The sequence below is a fragment of the Nelumbo lutea genome, chromosome 3 (genome assembly GCF_056320005.1).
Source record: "Nelumbo lutea isolate HS-2025 chromosome 3, American lotus-T2T, whole genome shotgun sequence".
NCBI lineage: Eukaryota > Viridiplantae > Streptophyta > Magnoliopsida > Proteales > Nelumbonaceae > Nelumbo > Nelumbo lutea.
Genome location: NC_142686.1, coordinates 38,951,608 through 38,970,258, shown reverse-complemented (window position 1 = coordinate 38,970,258; position 18,651 = coordinate 38,951,608). Strand labels below are relative to the sequence as shown.

At 41.5% G+C, this 18,651-nt stretch overlaps 1 protein-coding gene across 4 annotated transcripts in view; it reads right to left on the bottom strand.

The window, feature by feature from the left end:
* LOC148864355 (uncharacterized) overlaps nt 1-6,719 on the bottom strand; it is a 33,152-nt gene extending 26,433 nt beyond the window's left edge. For all 4 annotated transcript variants that reach the window (XM_088977623.1, XM_088977624.1, XM_088977625.1 and 1 more), the window contains exon 1: nt 6,257-6,719. In XM_088977623.1, coding sequence (XP_088833749.1) covers nt 6,257-6,430 — 174 coding nt within the window. In that variant the 5' untranslated portion in view covers nt 6,431-6,719. The remainder of the gene's footprint in view (nt 1-6,256) is intronic.
* Between the last annotated feature and the right edge of the window lie 11,932 nt (nt 6,720-18,651).

Below are 18,651 nucleotides of genomic sequence, written 5' to 3'. Positions count from 1 at the left end.
TATATTCCTTTAGGCTGCTTTTGGTAAAGGTGCAAATGCACAACCAAAGCAAATTTGCACTCTGGTTCAGTTTTTGCAGCTGTTTGGTAAGAATGCATTTCATACTGAAAATGTAGTAAAATTGTTTTTTAACTGTTTCTACATTCAAAATGGGAGCAAATTTTCCACTTTGCACTCAAAGTTGGTCAATGTAAAATAGGTTGGTTCCAGCCTTGAAATTGTTTGCACTCATTACAAACAAACAAAACACTGTAAATTTCTCTGTACAAAACCAAACTTGGTTTGCATCCTTCTATTTGAACAAATTTGCATTCACTTCTTGCAGTCTTACCAAAAGCAGCCTTAGGGTCCAACCAAAAGACATAAATCAAATGAACCAGAATGGATCCACCCTACAGGATCCAAAATCACATCTGGATTCATTTTCCCCACCTGGATCCAGATCTGCATTTGGCGGCACCCAATTCAGATGAGACCTGTTTCATTCCTTAAAAAGGGGTCCTACAGCCTAAACAATTACATGTAGTATAGCCTTTGCACCTCATATATATTATACACTCACCCCCCCCCGCAATAAAAAAAAAAAAAAAAAACAGAAAACTCTAACAAATTTCAGCCCTTCAAAATCTGCAAGGTGGAAGCCCAAGAAAAGATTGTACCTTCCACCTTTGCAGTGACTGAGATGGAAAAGAAGAAGTTTTTGATCTTTTTTTATAGTAAAGATAAAGAAAACTTAATTGATCTTTTTTATTTATCTCACATATAAGGTAGGGGGCATTGCTTTGTGTAAGGGCAAAATCTTGAGATGACACGTTTGATAGCAGCTATATATATACACAAAGAAAATAGATAATAGGATCTAGTTGAAATCCACCCTAAGTTACCTGATAAAACACAGCATCCCCCCAGCAAGTCATACTCTAGGATCTCTTTTCCATTAAAGCATCTAAATCATGCACCAGCAAGGTCTTCTCTTTCTTTTGTTTTGCTAGTGGAGACTGGAGAGTCTGTTTATCATCTACTAATATCATGTTCTTTTGTGGCTTAAATTTGGGAGGGTTTCTTTTCTCTTTTTTGGTGTAGGTGGTCTCCTCCCCTTGAGATAGAGACCTTTGTTATAGGAATTGAGATAGAGAGTTTGTTTAAACCCTCTTTCTTTTCTCCACAAAGGAAGAGAGGGAAAACACTATGGAGACATACTAGAAAGGCAGTTCTTTGGACAATGTGGGAAGGGAGGAAAGTAGTGTATGAACCACTTTCACTAATATGTTTTCCATGATCTCCTCTCAAGACAACGAAGTTTGATCCCTTCTCTATAGATGCCATTCCTAGAAATTGGCACAAGGTGACTGCTTCATCAACCTCCAAATCAAATACATCCTTGCATTTTTTATTTTTTTTGAAAAAGAGACTTTCATTACTTTCATTAAGCAAAGGCAAAAAGAGAGGGGGATATAAAAGGATGCTCTACAAAACCAAAAGCCCCATAACAGAATTACAATGGCAAAATGATAGCACTATACAGAAAAGTCCCATCCACTCCAGATTTAGCTAAGGAGTCAACCAAGACATTTTGATCTCTAGGAATCCATCTGAAGGAACACGAAAGAAAAAGGGGAGAGCTCTTTGATTTCACTGAGTAAGTAATCTAATCGCCAAGGTCCTACCTCCTGTTTAGAAGCCCACCCAATAACAATTCTAGAGTCACCCTCCACAACTAAAGGATTAACTTGAATTGATCTAGCTGCTCTTAGCCCCATCAAGAGAGCTCTATGTATGGCTTCAGCAACATCAGTAATACCAATTGGCACACTAAAAGCCCATAAGGCAGCACCATCCAATTTACCAATGAGGCCACCAATCCCAGCAGGCCCTTGACCACCCAAAATACATTCTTGCAATTGTCTCCACCGCATGACACAGAGATCAAACTAAGCTTTGATACGTGCAGCTTGAGCAATCCTGAACTGCTGGGCATAAGAGGAGTTATTAGGGATTTCCATGGGTCTTTCAGTACTAATAGGTAATGGGAACTTCACAATAGCTGAACTAATGGCAGTTTTACAAGGTCTACAATTGGAGATGCTACTTAGTATCGGAACCTTGACAGTAGAAGGGGACTCAAAAGTTATTGTGGTTTGGTCAAAAAATGGCAGCCAACGAACATGGCAGTACACAAATATATGTCTCCCTAGGTGATAGTTTTTTGGCAGATGTACATATTTTCTTTGTTTCAATCTAATAAATTTTCTAAGTTACTAATAACAAAAACATCTAAACCATGCATGGGGACCAAGTCTAATCTTGAATTTCCCCACAAGCAATGTTGGATACTAACATATGTTGGGCTTTTCTTATCAGTAGAGATTGCATTTATCATTTTGGGAAAGCCACAAAATGCGTAGCATGATCTGAGTGTACAAGGTAGCTCATCCCAGGAACCCAGAACCAAGGTTCAAAATTTCGCAACGTATCAGCCCGTATACATATCATTCTGACAAAGGTCTGATACACAAAACATGTAGAAATTACTCATTCTACTCTTTTTTTGTCTGTATTGGGGCAATACAGGCCCATATCGGACCATTTCAGGTCTGTATTGACTGTTACGGGCCAATACAAGTGTATTGGCCAATACATTACGACACGGGCCTCTCTCCCTCCTTCCCAAATTCAAATTTGTCTCTACCATTAGTCTTTCTCTTATTCCTAATCTTTCTCATTAATTACTCTCTCCCTCATTAATCTTTCTTGTTTATTACTTCTACACTTGAGACAAATTTTTGATTTCAAATTTGGCACACCATTCTAGCGCCCAATACCTATAATTTTGGGTATAAAAACTAGAAGTAGGCAATAGAAAAGGTTTAAACCCTGCTCATTAGCTTTAAGTCCATCACTACGCCCTACTCTATTTGCTTGTTATAATTGTATGCATTTTGATTCCTAAATAAATTTACTCTTCTTAGTAGATGTTTGTCAAATAAATGCTAAAAATGAATATTAAAAACTTATATATTAATAAATATTAAGACGAATTATAGTGATTTTCTAAAAAATCAAGGTATAGACATAACACATTTTAGTTCTTCCATCATTTTTTAACGGTTACCAACTGTGTCCTGATATCTCACACTTTATATAAACCATTGAAGTATTTTTTTTATGTTTAAATAACGTATTTATAGTCTTATGTTGCTTGTATTTATTGTTATTAATATACATTTTAGGATTTACTTAAGTTTCCTAGCACATTCATGCATATCTTGATTTTTCGTCTGTATCCATGTGTATCCAAAGCATATCTTGATATGTCTCTTAAAATTGCCTTTCTAATACGCTTTGTATTTCCAATACTTAAACCTTACCCAGAACTTTCATGGTTTAAATAGGAGTTTTATATAATTATGTGCTTTAGAGGTTAAAAGAACATAGATTGAGAGATTCCAAATCTCTTCCTTAGTAATTGATTTTAGGGTGATTCCAAGATTGCAATCAAGTGGTGCCAAAAGGTAGGCAGCAGTCCATGGAGGTTTTATGGTTTAAATAGGAGTTTTAGATAATTATGTGTTTAAGAGGTCAGAAGAACATAGACTGAGAGAACCCAAATTTCTTCCTTAGTAATTGGGGGTGATTCCAAGAGTGCAATCAAGTGGTGCCAATAGGCGCGTAGCAGTCCATGGTTGATAAGCTTACCAAATCAGGACTGACTGCCAATCTGTAGATCCGCTCATCTTCCTCCATCAATATATGATTCAATTACTCCATCTAAAAAATAGAAGAGAATAGCAGAAAAGAGTTTGAATTGGTTTTAGGATATCTGTTTTCTCACTTTTAGTTGTTGATGATGATTCACTAGCCAGTTGTTTTTAGGTAGAGGGGTTAGTAACTTTACCAGGACAAAGTTACAAATCCTATCCCATGTCATAGTGGGCTCATTGTTTTTTTATCAGAGTTCCAAATGATTATCCTCTTTTTTTTTTTTCTTTTCAAAGTTCTAATACTTTGGAACTAAGTGTTAGCTACCTTTTCTTAATTTGAGAATTGAGATTAGAAATTATTCCCTGAGATTTCACAGCCCTCTTGGCTTTTATTTTTAGTTGGAGTTACCTTTATAACTGGATTCCTTGACTGGCTATTCTCTTATGTTGTATCTTTGTATTGAAGTGCCTCTGCCTCTTTTGCTCTGTTTAATGGAATTTCTATTTAATTATACAAAATAAAGATACTGTCACTTCATACGTTACATCAAGATACATGTTTTCCAACTCAACCAATTCATTTATTACAAGAGCAAATGTATGAAAGGGTTAATCTAAATGAACTACTGATTTCCATAAAACAATCGAGAAGAACAAAGTTAGCAAGCACATCATATCTTGCTATGAGCTGCCATCCTCTTCACTGCTTCTATATCAACTCTCCTCTCTAGTCTCTATAGTGTAAGATAAATCTATTCTGTGGCCGTTTTGAAAGATATACCACCTACAACCACATTAAAATAATCTTGCTTCCATCCAATCTACACCAGTAAAAGAAATTAAAAAGACAGAGTACTTGTCAAAGGATACAAGATTTCTGATTCATCATAATGGCATTATCTTTCTCACATACAGTTAAACAAGAGGTATCAGACCATGGTCCCAGCAAACATGCAAAGTTGCATGTGAATTAATATAGAGAAATCAGATAGATATTACCATTGACATCAACCTAGAAGGTAACCCAATAGCAGCCAGACTTAGGACACATGGATGATCCAGTTAGCTGCAGCAGATGTAATTTTTCAGCGGCTAAAATCAATGCAGGATTTAAAGATACAGTTTCAACCTCAAAATTGAATCCAGGATAGCATGAAATCTCATAGACAAGCATCTATCATGTAAAAGTAAGTCTTAGAGCCTTTCCCACCTAATAAGAGATTTTTTTTACGCTTAAAAATCTAGTTCTCATGGTTGCCTCGGCCAATAAGTTGTCTAACTCACTTGTTAAGGACAGATCTGTTTAAGAGGGATGTTATGAGATAAAACTACCCACTCACCCCCCCCCCCCCCCGCAGGCTTCTTGATCCTCTCCTGCTGAGGTTTATAAGATTTATAACCACTTTTTATATAATATTTGATAAATCTGAGGTTTATAACCCTTTGGTATTCTTTTATCCTTTTATTAGCAATATTTCTTTCCAAACACTCAAGATGAAAAAAGAAGGGAGAAATATCAATGTAGGTAAAACTTTCTGGATCTTATAAAAAATATTTCTTTCCTGGATAACTTTTTAATCTTTTGATTCTGATCTGCTCACTGTTTCAGCAAGTTCTATAACATCAAACGATTTTTGTGCATGACAAACCTGTGATATGCAGAGATTTCTTACATTCACTTGCAACTTAGAAGAGAGACACACTTAATAAGCAAAGAAAACCTAACCTAAGCAGCCATTCTGATTTATTTATACACACAATCTTTCAAATACAGCTAAAAAAAACAGCTTTTAACTGAAGGCAGAAGTCCAATTGACAGTAATTTTACAGATGGATGTAAAACCCTAATATATCCAACCAAGTGGAAAAGATTGTAAGCATGCATTTTGTAAAGCACAGAGCAACAAAGTGCATCTCTTGGATAGCCTGCAGAAGCCTGAATTAGAAAGAAATCTGCACAGAGGAGCAAAAGCAAATGGTTATGGTTCATTTATCTGTATCTCATTCAATTAAAAGTAAGTTGCTTGCTCTTTAGCATATGCTTCCCTTTCGGTCAAGCTTTAGGTATTGGCATATGAACTCTAGAGCCTTTTGTCCATCTGCTTTATCTAATAAATAAGCGGATGTTACTAATTTCACTAATGCCTGCAGGTCCCATGGAAAGCGAGAGTCGGATCCACCAGGGAGAGAGAAAAAAAAATTGAATCTAGAGCCTTCAGTTCATCAACCACACTCAGTGACGGAATCAAAATTCGGCAATTCGAATCCTCCCTAATGGTATTCACTCCAGAAAGTAAACCCTGGCCCCGTGATATCAGATCTCATCACTTTAAATTGATAAATAAAATTGAGGACACGCAAACACGAAACTGAAGACTGTCGAATCTAGCTCTACGGTTAAACTAAAGCAATTGAAGCATAGTTCCCAATTAGCTGAGAAACTAAGCACCAAAATCGAACCTCAATACCAAGTAATCCAGCTTGGATAGTAGTAAGTAGTAATCAAATCAGTATACGGAGTAACGAAGTCGGTAAAAGGAAGTGAGGAGACAAACCAGATTGCTGTTACATCGTTCAAGATCCAAACACTTAACGGCGACAACTTCATTAAAAGGAAGACAGATCGCCCTATAAACAACGGCACTGGCGCCGTAGCCGACCTCTTCGAGGAGCTTGTAATCGTCCTTGTTGGAAGAATAGCTTTTCCGGCCGTTTCCCATCCTCCCCATATCCTGACAACCGCCTTAAAAGAAGTTGAGAAAGCCACGGAACAAAAGATCGGAAAACCGCGAAAAAACAGTCGGAAACCGCTCCTCCAGTTTTCCTTTTTTTCCCCCTTTTTATTGTCCCTTTTAGCTGCAACGACGATCTCCGTGTCTATCCATCAAAAAAAAAAAAGATCTCGATGACCCGATGTCCTTAATTTCCCCTATTTTTTCTTTTGGTTTTCTTTGATTCTTTCAACATTTTTATATTTCCGTTGACTACCATCAAAAACGGGGAGAGGACAGAGAGAGCGAAAGGAAGGTAAGGAGATGCCGATTGCAAACATGGCAGAGGTGCTCCGTGATTGGATGTTTGCCACGTGTCGACTGTACCGACCCGAGGCGGCTGGACCCACAAGTCAGGAATCACTTTTTCCTCAGAAAGATATAAATTTGTCGTTGGTTTTTTGCGTGTCTGTAGTCAGGATTCCAGGAGGGAGGATACCTCATCTCTCGTTCTGGCTTAGTATGTATGTACGTATCGGCGCCAAAACGTTGGATGTGGCAGAAAAGTTTACGGTTATACGGAACCGTAAAGATTGCTAACGTGCGCGAAAAGCACACGGAATCACAAACAGGAAAATTGCAGTTTTCACTTTTCACCATCCACTGCCATACTTTCTCTACAGACTACAGCTCAAGGTCGCTCCCGTCCAACACAGGGATAAATTTAGGACTGGGTTATTTTTGGCCTCTTTCATCTCAAACTGCGAGACTGCAACTCTGCGAGTATGTACTGACAATGTAACCCTGAAAACGAAACACAGCGAAGATATTATATATTTTCTTTCAGCTCTACTACTAGTTTTGAATTAGACTAAAATAAATCGCGTCACGTGATATTTCGCATTTGTTTATTTTGCAAATTGGAAGGGCGATTATCCAGCCTAGTTTTCTTTGTTAGCATTCGAACTTCGAAGGTGTTGCACCTCCGACGACGGCGACAACGGCAAGTAAGGTGGAAAGAGAACAGACAAGATCGAGTTCACACTTCACGCCTCCTCTCCATGAGCACAATGGGTCGGGTTTATCCGATGCATTTGAATGACCGAACCAATTATAATGGCTCTCATTTTATAATTTTGTTCCGATTAATACTTGGATCGGTTCTTGCTCTTGTCTGTTCTGATTCAGATCCATAATTGATTATTTTATTATATATATATATATAAATCTTTTATCTTTTATAATTTTATTACGTTTTATGTTTGAATAAATATATAAGATACTATTAGTTAAAAATGTTTAATTTATTAATATATAAATAAATTAATATTTCTTATCAATTTTATTAAAATTAAAACTTTAAATTATTCGGATGTCTACAGACTACGATTTTATCTCCGATTAATAAACGGTTCGGGACTGATTCGACTGAAGCCAATCCAGACCCGAGCCGTTGAACACGCTGCAGTGCTGCACGCACGAGATCCCCCTTGCCCTCCAAATTGGCGAAATTCAAATGCATCCCGAGGTTTTTTTACAGTCCAAGAGAAACCTCCAACACGACTAGTATTTTCTATTCTCACCTAATTACTTTATCGTCGTTTTCAAATTCAAACAATTTATCGCATGTTCTTCTACCTTAGTTTTTTGGTGCAAGTGTTATTCTACCTCTGTTGCTTTACCAAGAGTAAGCCCGCACACGTCGAGGTCGAATCACAGCTTTGTTTAATGCTTCACAGCTCTTATGAGTCGTAAGTCGTATCATATGCTTGCATGCTTGTTGACGATAGAATAGAGAGAGTGAAGGTTCACGACGATTGTAGACCACAAACACAGAATCATGACATGTGCCACGAGTACGGATACAATTAATTATGAATACAAGCAGTTCCCAACCTGAGAAGGAGCACGTGAAAATCGTATTTCTCTTAGTTAAATAGTTAATGTTCATTATCATCCATCTCACCTGCGACCTAACATCACTCTTACATGTTAATAAGCATCAAGCATGGGCTAATTCGATTAGATATTCGAATTATTCGATAGTTAAATTTTGAATTTGAAATTAGATTTTCGAATATTGACACCCCTATTCCGGATGTATAAATATATAGATAAGGTTCAGATAGAATCTGTATACTCGTATGTATTACAATTATAGAACCATTTCATCTGAATTCGAATCGGACTCCTATGCATTGGCCTTTGATTGGACTTGGATCTGATTTATTATATTCAAAATAACAAAAAAAAAGTTTTAAAAGTTAATCGATAAATAACACTTGATTGGCTATAACATTTATGATTTTATTTAATTAGTCAAAAAAAATTCAGATATCATATCTTTCCCATATCATAATCGAACCTGATAAAGGAAGATTTGGCCCGACCTCTTAACCACCCAGCACATGGTAAAAGCAACAGCTCAGCACGGCAGTACGCTCAAGGCACGAGCTCCATGAGGAGGAATCAACGGTCTGAGCTCCCTAAAAGGAGATAGAACTCCCCCTTTGACCCCGAGCCTTACGAGGAGCGCAAAGGGCAATAACCCGAACTGGCCTACCCCAGGGCAATTCAGGCCACACCTCTATCTGAACTCAAGACTTCACCTCGCACACCACTCCGACACTTTGTCTCCAGGCCGCCGAATTGAACGACCGTGCCTGACACCAAAGGAGTCTGTATCATGAGGCAGAGCACCTAACTGACTTAGGATCTGACGCTTGACAGCCGCACTTCAAAGGCCACATGCCACCGCTACCTCCAGTCACAGAGACGGCTCTAACAAAGAGAGCAGTGGTGGTTGCCTGCCCCAGCAGAGATAATGACACCCGAACTAGAAGAAGTGCAGAGGTAATGATACCCGACCTAACAGGAGCTTGGGAGTGAGTGCACGAAGTGGTTATAAAAGGCTCTCTTCCCCCAAGAATGAGGTATGTGATAACTTTGCACTATCTGGTTTTGATCTTGTCTTTGAGAAAATACTAACTTGATCTTCGGAGCAATCTCACCAGGTTCCTCCCCGGAGATTCCTCGCCTTCTTCTCTGTTTCAGGCACCTGTTGCTCCAATTAGAGGCAAGGTCGTTGACAGTTAGGACCGACCATATTACGCTACATCAAAACCCTTTTAACTTATACACGTATCAGTTATTATCTCTTTCTTATTGGGATTTTAATCTAATTGATTGGGTGAGGTTAAATTAGCATTAAATCCAATTATTACTCGGATGCACCTTCTAACATCTAAATTCAGGATAATCAGAGTTAAAGCCAAATCGGATATTGGACTTTCCGAGTCCATTAATATCCCTTAAAGTAACAACAAGGTGGGGCGAGAAAGAGGCTATACACCCCCATCCCCAATTAGGTATCTTATTCAAGGGACAAATGAGATATTAAACTCTTGGAAGAGGTTGTTCAAGTTGTGGCAATCATTCACAACAAGGTCGAGACAATGAAAACCATAAATCTCATAGTTCTTGACGAGCGGAATGGCTTCAAGAGCATCAAATTCCAGCCATAAACGCTTAATACCCAAATGGTCAGAACTTGGATGCCCAACACCCAGCAATCCAGCATCAAGAACCGATTCACACAGCATTGATTCCTCGGTCACTGCCTCCAAACAACCTTCTGAGTTCTATACAAGCAATTCCAACCTTGTAATCATGCCCATGAAAACTGGCATCATAGGTAGCTTTAAAACCACCTAAAGGAGGGCACTCCCAACTCGCATGCTAGCCTGCTAGGGGGATTGCAAATTTGAATAGGTATAGGGTAGTGAGAGTTGGGTGATCTCATGCATCATCCTACAACTTGTTGCAATCTCATGAAGTCGAGTTTTCTTCACCTTTAGGCTATGTTTGTTTTGAAAGAAAAAAGTAGGGAAAGAAAGGAAAAGACGGAGAAACTTATACAAGGGTTGTAAAGGTTTTTCCACATGTTTCAACATGTGATTGCCACGAAAGTTGGGTCAATGCACTCCTGTAAGATATCCCAAGATCCAGTCCTAAACTTACAATGGAGCAGAAGATGAGAGATTTATTTTTCTTTGTCTGGGCAAAAAGGATCATCAACTAACCATATTTTGAACAATTCGTTCTTCGTTGCAATGCCCCCTAACATCAATGCTAGAGAAAGGAAATAATTTTAGGAGGAGCTTCTAATCTCTAGATTCTACACCACACCTTTGGATTAGGTTGATGTCTACAGCCTCCCGAATTAGCCATTGATGATGCGCGTTTGGGAGCTCCTATATGGAGGATTGCCTAGACATACTTGCATGGTGGGATGGATCAAACTGCAAAACAGGGATCAGAGAGACTAGGGTGGATGACCCGGGGAGGTCGCTCCGATGGTTAAGTCAGTATTTTTGTTGCAGTTGCGAGCTAAAGTTTGATTGCTAGAGAGCTTGAATGTAAGTTATCACGCGTACCTGGGCCATGGAGGGATTGATGCCCTTATATAGATGAGCTATCATGGATCTCCCGAAACGGTTCCGGGATCTGCGACCTAAGTGGAAGGGATCTGTTTCCACTTTAGTTGGGGAGTAACGTATCAGTCAATAGAGTTTATTGTTGCCGCCCGATCCGGACGGGGAGAGGATAAGGCCTGCCATTACGCGACGTGATCTCGTGATATTTGGAGTCTGCTGGAAAGCTTCTGGAATTGATTACATGTCACTTCGGTTCTTGGGCCCCGAACTTGATTAGGCGCCGAAGTGACTTTATGTCGAGGTGGCGTTATGCCGAGGTGACCTTATGCCAAGTTGGCCAAACATCCAAACTCTATAAACTGCTGATTAGGACCCCTTGCCGAGTTGTCATTCTACAGGCATATTGCGTCCACGTGACCTTTACTTACTAGGTCGTGGCAAATTACCCCTCATCAATTGCCCCCTTACTCCTCATGCCAGGGGTCCAGACCCGATGCAGGGATTTCATGACGAGCCTAGGTGGATTGGCACAAAGTCTAGGTGATGTGGAGGGTAGATCGTTGGTCGGACCTGTTCGACTGTTTGGCTCAACCAGGAAGTGACCCAGATCATGTATCAGGTACGCACAGACGCCAAGCCGATTATACTCTCTACAGACATCAAAACGCGCGCTAAACTGATTTCAACCTCGGGATGCATATAACCGGTTTTCTTAGGAGCTATTGGATCGTGTTGATCTCGACCATTGATTCCTGGATATATTGGTTATAAATAGGGGCCAAAGGGCCCATTTTCTTTGCCACAAATCTACGAATCAAAAATCCTTGAGGTCACGTTCAAGAATCCTAGTTCGGTGTCAGCTATTTCTGGGTCTGAGGTCATCTCGTTTTCTTCGGTCTTCTTTTGGTAAGTCCATCTCCCTTTGCTTTTTGATTCCGTTGTCCTTTCCATTAACATGCCTAGCCTTAGCTTAGATAATCTTCTAGATGGGAGCGACGAGTCCACTAGGGCCGAGGTGGGTACCTCGACATAGACCACAGAGCTTCATCTTGCGGAGGTGGGCACTTCGGCACAGGATGTAGACCCCAATCCGTCCGAGGTGGATCACCTCGGCGAGAGCGAGAAAGCTTCTGGAAAATCGGCCTCCACATCGTGGTCGCCTGTCGGATAGCTTCGGTCCATCAATAATGGCAGTGGATAGGCTCCTATCCTTAGTATCTTGGTACAGACTCCCCAACGACTTCGTATATAGCATTTCCTTAGGCAACTTTAATTGGGATCATGGTCTTTGAGGAGCAGCTCGTAGTCGGTCTGAGTCTTCCATTCCACCCTTTTATAGTTGAAGCCGTTAAATTCTTTGACATTGCCATAGACCAGCTACACCCAAACTCCATCCGTAACATCGCAGGTACCATTTCCCTTTTTCATGATTACAACCGTCCCTTAAACCTCGACATCTTCTCTTCGATCCTTTCCATCAAGAAGAACTCGTCCTGTGTTCTACCCGAGCACAGGCAAAGTTATTACTTGTCTCCTTGCCCCGGGTACAATCTGTTGCATGAGCTCACTAACAAGGTCCCGACCTAGAAAATGTGCTACTTCGTGGTCCACAATACCGATGGGTGGCCTTTCCTAACTCACTAGAGGGCAGCCATCCAAGACCCTAGTGTTAGATTGGACCCGAAGACAAGGGAGGAGGTCCGATCTTGGGCGCAGCTCGGCCTGAAGTTTGAAAACATCGTGACTGAGGAGAAATTCGTGCAAGCCAGCCTAAGCCCTCCTGGTAGGTCGCTACTTGTTGTACTTTTTCCGTTTGTTTTACTTTGGTGTTGTACCTGACTTAGTTCATTACTTGCCGCAGTTGCCATGGATGACATCCCTACCGATGAGCTCTTCGGGAGCATGCAAAAGGGGAAGAAGAAGAAGAGGGCCTCCAAGAAGGCTCACTTCCATACTAAGACTACCACCACCGAGGTCGCCGCCTCTGCGCCCGAACACCCACCCATCTCCGAACAACCTCCCGTAATTGATTTGGTTGAGGGGGATCTAAGCAAGGCCACTCCACCCCACGTACCCGAGGAGACCACGTCTTCAGAGCCCATACTAATGACTGCCACCTCTTCGGGCAGAGTTAATTCAGTCCAAAGAATTTTGACTCCAAAGTTTGGCCTTCTTAAGAGCAAGGACGCGGTGTTTGCCGAGGAGGTTGCTCGTTGGGCTGACTTGCCGGTTGCTCAGCTCGGGGCCCGAGCGGCCACGCACTATATGGTGGTATGTACTTAAACTTAGCCTTTAAGTTTCCTTATACTTAGATTTTTCTACATACTGATGCTTGTTTTATTCTTTTGGCAGGTGAACTCCTCTATCCACACCTTGGCCTACCAGTCCGAGGTGAATTTAAAGCGAGCTCTCGAAGCCGAGGAGTCTTCTTGAAGTGCCCACTCCGAACTTAACTTAGCTCGCAATGAGATCAACTAACTGAAAAATGATGTGTGAGCTAAGAAGGAGCTGTTGACTCTGCTGGTGATGGAGAAGAAGGAGCTCGAAGAGTACAAGGTGTCACTGAAGGGGGAGATTGAGAACCTCGAGGCTCACGTGAAGGAATGGATTGAAATCCTACTCCAGGCAATGGAGGAGGCCAAGGTCAAGGCGGTCGAGGAGTATAAGTCTTTGGCGGAGCTTCGAAAAAGATTGGCTGAGGCTGGGACAATGGGCTACCGCAAGGGGTTTAAGCTCAGTAGGTGGTTGACCCAACATGAATTTCCCCACCTCGACCTCAGTGCCATCACCACGTCCAAGATCATCAAAAAGATGGCCATTGAAGCCGCCAATGATTCGACTCTGAGGCAGAGAGCGACAACAACCTGCTCGATGATGAGGGAGAGGAGGTTGATGCCGCCGATGACCGTATGGAGATAGATCCGCCTACTAAAGTCTCTGTTAAGGATGAGGAGCCCCAAATTGACTGATGCCTCTTTTCTTGGACCCCCCTTGTAATACTTGATGTTTTGAGCCTCTAAGCTCAGGTTAAATAATTGTAATATTTCCCTCTTTCCTTTTTTTTTACTATGTACTCGAAATTCTTTATCAATGGAATACAAGTATTTTGCAAAACTCTCTATGTGCAAAAATTTTTCTAAGTATAGATTACTCCTGAGCTGGCGAGCTAAACCAAATAGGAGCAAATTTTTTCTAAGTGTAGATTACTCCTGAGATGGCAAGCTCGATACAAATAGGAATAATCTAATCGTCATTGTATGCTAGGGTGAACAAACACTATAGGGTACATGCCCAACCTGTTTGTGCTTGGGTTACTTCGCCTTGCCCATGTCAAAGCGATTGGGTTTTAATGAGCCCGTACTGAAGAGGCGGCCGGGTCTTAAGCTGCCTATGCTGAGGAGGCGACTAGGACTTCTATCATGCTGAGGTCTCTTGTCAACTCGACACCATAGCCCTTAGGCTTCTAGGAGTGACTCGAAGTCCTCTCTCTAACTCATCGTCTTTTTGACCAGTTCGGTGGTCCCATGGAGTAATCTATACTTGGAGTTGTGGATTCATACGCAGTACCTTCTTAGGTATCGATGTTCCATGCTCGAGGTACCTTCTTCCCTTCCAAATTCTCGAGCTCATACGTGCCTTCCCCGTACATCCATCTTATATGGTACGGACCTTCCCAATTCGGTCTAAGCTTACCCACATCGGGCTCAGGTACCATAACTTTTCGGAGGACTAGATCGCCGACACGAAACTGTCGCTTCTTGACCCAGGCGTTATAGTACTGAGCTACCAGGTCCAGGTTGGTACGGAGCTCATTATTGTTTGTTTCCTCATAATAAGCCTCAAGTCGCAATGTGGGTACTTCAATCTCTGTCGGGATCACCACCTCTGTACCATATGTGAGGTTGAAGGAGGTCTCACCCATCACGGTCTTGATGGTAGTCCGATAGGCCCAAAGAACACTAGGCAGCTCGCCCACTCATAACCCTTTAGCTCGCGTTTCAGTCCGCGGAGGATAGCCATGTTCATCACTTCAGCCTACCTATTTGCTTGTGGATGTGCTACTAAAGTGAAGTTCTACTAAATCCCCATCTTGGCACACCAGTTTTGGAATTTGATGTCTTCAAATTGCTTTTCGTTATCCAAAATCAAGACTTTGGGTAGTCCAAAACGACACACGATGTTTTTCCAAAAGAAATCTTGCACGTTCTGAGCTATAATGCTTACTAACGGTTCGACTTCCATCCACTTCGTGAAGTGATCTATTGATAGGTATAAATATATAACCCTAGCAAGTGCACTAGTTATCAAGTAGTATAAAAAATATCGTTCCCACGTGGATTTAACAAAATAAGTATTAGATCCACAATCTTCCCTAATTATTTGGACAATCAAAATTCGGATTTAAGAGTAAGAACTAATGAAAATAAAAACTAGAAAAAGAAAATAGAAGCAAGGGTGATCACTAACCGAATATGCAAAGGATGAAATCGCTAGGACTTTTGGTCCACCTCACCAATGTAATGAATATTGATGGGTTCGATTATTCAAGACTAATTGTCATTCTCATAAGCTAAGATTTTCCCAAATTTATTTAATATTCTCTCTCGAGATATACTAAACCTATGCCCATTAGGTAGCCTTTCGATCTCTCGTGTAGAGCTCTCAAGATGGGAGTGCATTAAGTCCAAGAAAACCATTAAATTCAGATGAATCATGTATATATATCTCTATATACCATTCATTTCACACTATGAATTATTCAATCGATTATGTGAATTCCTCTCTCGATTCATTCACATAACTCAAATCAATTAAGAGATGGACAAGCTCTTAATTGCATTAAGCACAATAATTAATAGACTATATGAACATCACAATCTTGGATAAATCACAGAGATAAAAATATATTCATTAACATGGTTAGGCTTTCCACAGTCCTAGCAAGAAACAAACCAGTTCATGAATAAAGAATTAAAGCACACAAAGGGAAAGAAAGAACTCTTGAATTCGCCCATGGTGCTGAGATATCATCTTCTTGCCGCCACCTTCTTGAAATTTCTTGAATTCTTGATCCTTTCTTGACTGATTGCTCCTTGTTTCTTGATTCAATCCCCAAGATTGAGTGATTGTGTGATTCAGTGATGCCCTTAGCTGGTCCGCCCCCTCCTTTATATAGATTGAAGGGGAGGGGGTGGTCTCCCACTTCCTCTTGAAGTTAATCTTACAAGAATGGAAAGTCTTATCCTAATTCTAATCTTATCTCTTTATCTAATGAACTCAATCCCTTTGTCTTTCTAAGATTACATCAAGAACTTAGATCTGGAAGGATTCTTCTTAGTTTCTTGTTCTTGGATTTGTAATAGACTTCCTTTGCGAAATGGGCTTCAGTCAGTCTTTTCTGCGAGTTGGGCTTCAGTTGCGGATTGGGCCTTCCTATGAATTTTCTGCGACTTCGGGCCCTGATTTGACTTCGATTCATGCCGAATCTGTGAAAGCCCAAAACATGAAGTTGTGGCTTTTTCTCTTATCTTTCCAGTGGGTCTTGAATTAGCCCAATCGGAGTTTGGATACGCGAGTTAGGCCTAGATCACTGAATAATGTCTATACTATGAAAAATCATCCGATTTGTCTTTCTTTGCTCTTGATGCCTTCTTTCATGCCCTGAACATAAATATGAGTCCAATTAGGTGCTAATTCAGTATGAAAGACAGAGTAATTGGGGATAAAAATATGATAAATTCTCCTCTCATCATCTACTACCACGACCAAGAACTTCCTCTGCTCGGTTGCCGACGGAAAGGGACCGAGGATATCGATTCTCCACTGTGCAAAGGGCCACAGGCTAGTAAGATACTTCAAATCGGCAGTAGGCTAATGGAGGATGTTGGCATGCCTTTGACATCTATCGCATTTCTTGACGAGCTTGAGCGCATCTACCTTCATTGTGGGTCAGTAGTAGACCTGCCTTAATGCCTTTTGGGCGAGGGCCCTACCCCCCAAGTGTCCTTTGCATAAACCTTCATGGATATGGCGAAGTATGAGCTTACTCCGAATAGTAGGGCGAGGTGGTTCCGAGATTCTCCTCATCGCTTCCTCTTTGTTGCGCTCTTGGTGCTAGCTGTTGTGTGGAACCGAGGGGTCTCTTCTCGAGCCCACGCCTCGGGCCCCGAGCTAACGATCTCCATGAGAAACTTGTTGACTGTGCTTCTCGGGCTGGTTGGGTTCAGGCCTATCCTTTGAGCTCTCTCTTCGGGAATCAGGGGGAGTACATAAGTCGCCTACTGTACCCCGTGGCAGGGTCCGTCCCGAGGAAGGGACCGGTACCTATGAAGTTCTCTCCCCACGGGGGGAGACTAGTGGACGTTCTGGTGAGCCCGGTGCTGATTTTGTTTTTGGATTTGCCCTTGATGATGGTTTGTCGGCTGGCTTGGTTGCAGTGGTGGGAACTGTTGCTAATATTGTTGATAAAAATAGTACTGCTGAAACTGTTGGAATTGATGGATCTGTTGCATTTGGATCTGCATTGTTTGAACGCTCTGGACAAGGTCGTTGAACTGGGAGTGCCCGACCCCATGGGGAATCACAGAAGGCTCCGAGAACGCGGTGTTCACCTGGGGGAGTGGGACACTCACCTGTTGGGTAGTGTGTGGCACAAACAGTGATGGGACCCTAGAGGCAGTCAGAGGAATGGTGAACTGGCCGATAGTCACCGAGGATCCTTGGGGAGTGACTATCTGCTGCTCTTCCCCCCCCCCCCCCCAATAATGTTCATGTTACCCTTTCCATTGTGGCTCGATGATGCCATTGAGGTTGAAATTGAGTTTGAGGCTGTAAGTAGAATCGGGATGACCTTTCGATCGTTTTCTCACAAACGATGCCAATTGATGATGTACGATCTGGGAGCTCCTAGCTGAAGGATTGCTTGGATGTACTCGCGTGGTGAGTTAGATCAAACTGCAAAACAGGGATCAGAGAGACGTGGTGGATGACCCAGGGAGGTCACTCTGATGCTTAAGTCATTATTCTTGTTTCGGTTGCGAGCTAAAGTTTGAGTCCTAGAGAGCTTGAATGTAAGTAATTGTGCATACATGGGCCTTGGAGGGATTGATGCCTTTATATAGCTGAGCTATCATGGATCTCCCGAAACGGTTCTGGGATCTGCGACTTAAGTGGATGAGATCCGTTTCCGCTTTAGTCAGGGAGTAACGTATCGGTCAATGGAGTTTATCGTCGCCGCCCGATCCGGGTGGGGAGAGGATAAGGCTTGTCGCTACGGGCATATGATCTCGTGATATTCAGAGTTTGCTGGGAAGCTTTTGGAATCGATTACATGTCACTTCAGTCCTTGGGCCCCGAACTTGATTCGCCGCCAAAGTGATTTTATGCCAAGGTGGCATTATGCTGAGGTGACCTTATGCCGAGGTGTCTGAACATCCGAACTCTGTAAACTGCTGACTAGGCTCCCCTTGCTAAGTTGTCATTCTACGGGCAGATTGCATTCATGTGACCTTTACTTACTGGGTCATGCCAAATTACCCCTCATCAGCCATCAAGGCATTCCAAGCTATCTTATATCAAGACTTAGTTGAATAAATCATGGATTTGAGTATTTCAAAATTGGTTTGTATTTACAACTGGATTTATTCAATGATCCATTCAGAATTGAGTGAACCTCCTCTCTAAGCTAAACAATTATCTAATTAAGGGAGTATTTCATTTATTAGGATTCAAGATTATTAGGTCTACAACTTTCAGAACATTGTACTATTCTAGTTTGGTTGACTGAGTTCTTCCTAAAGGTAA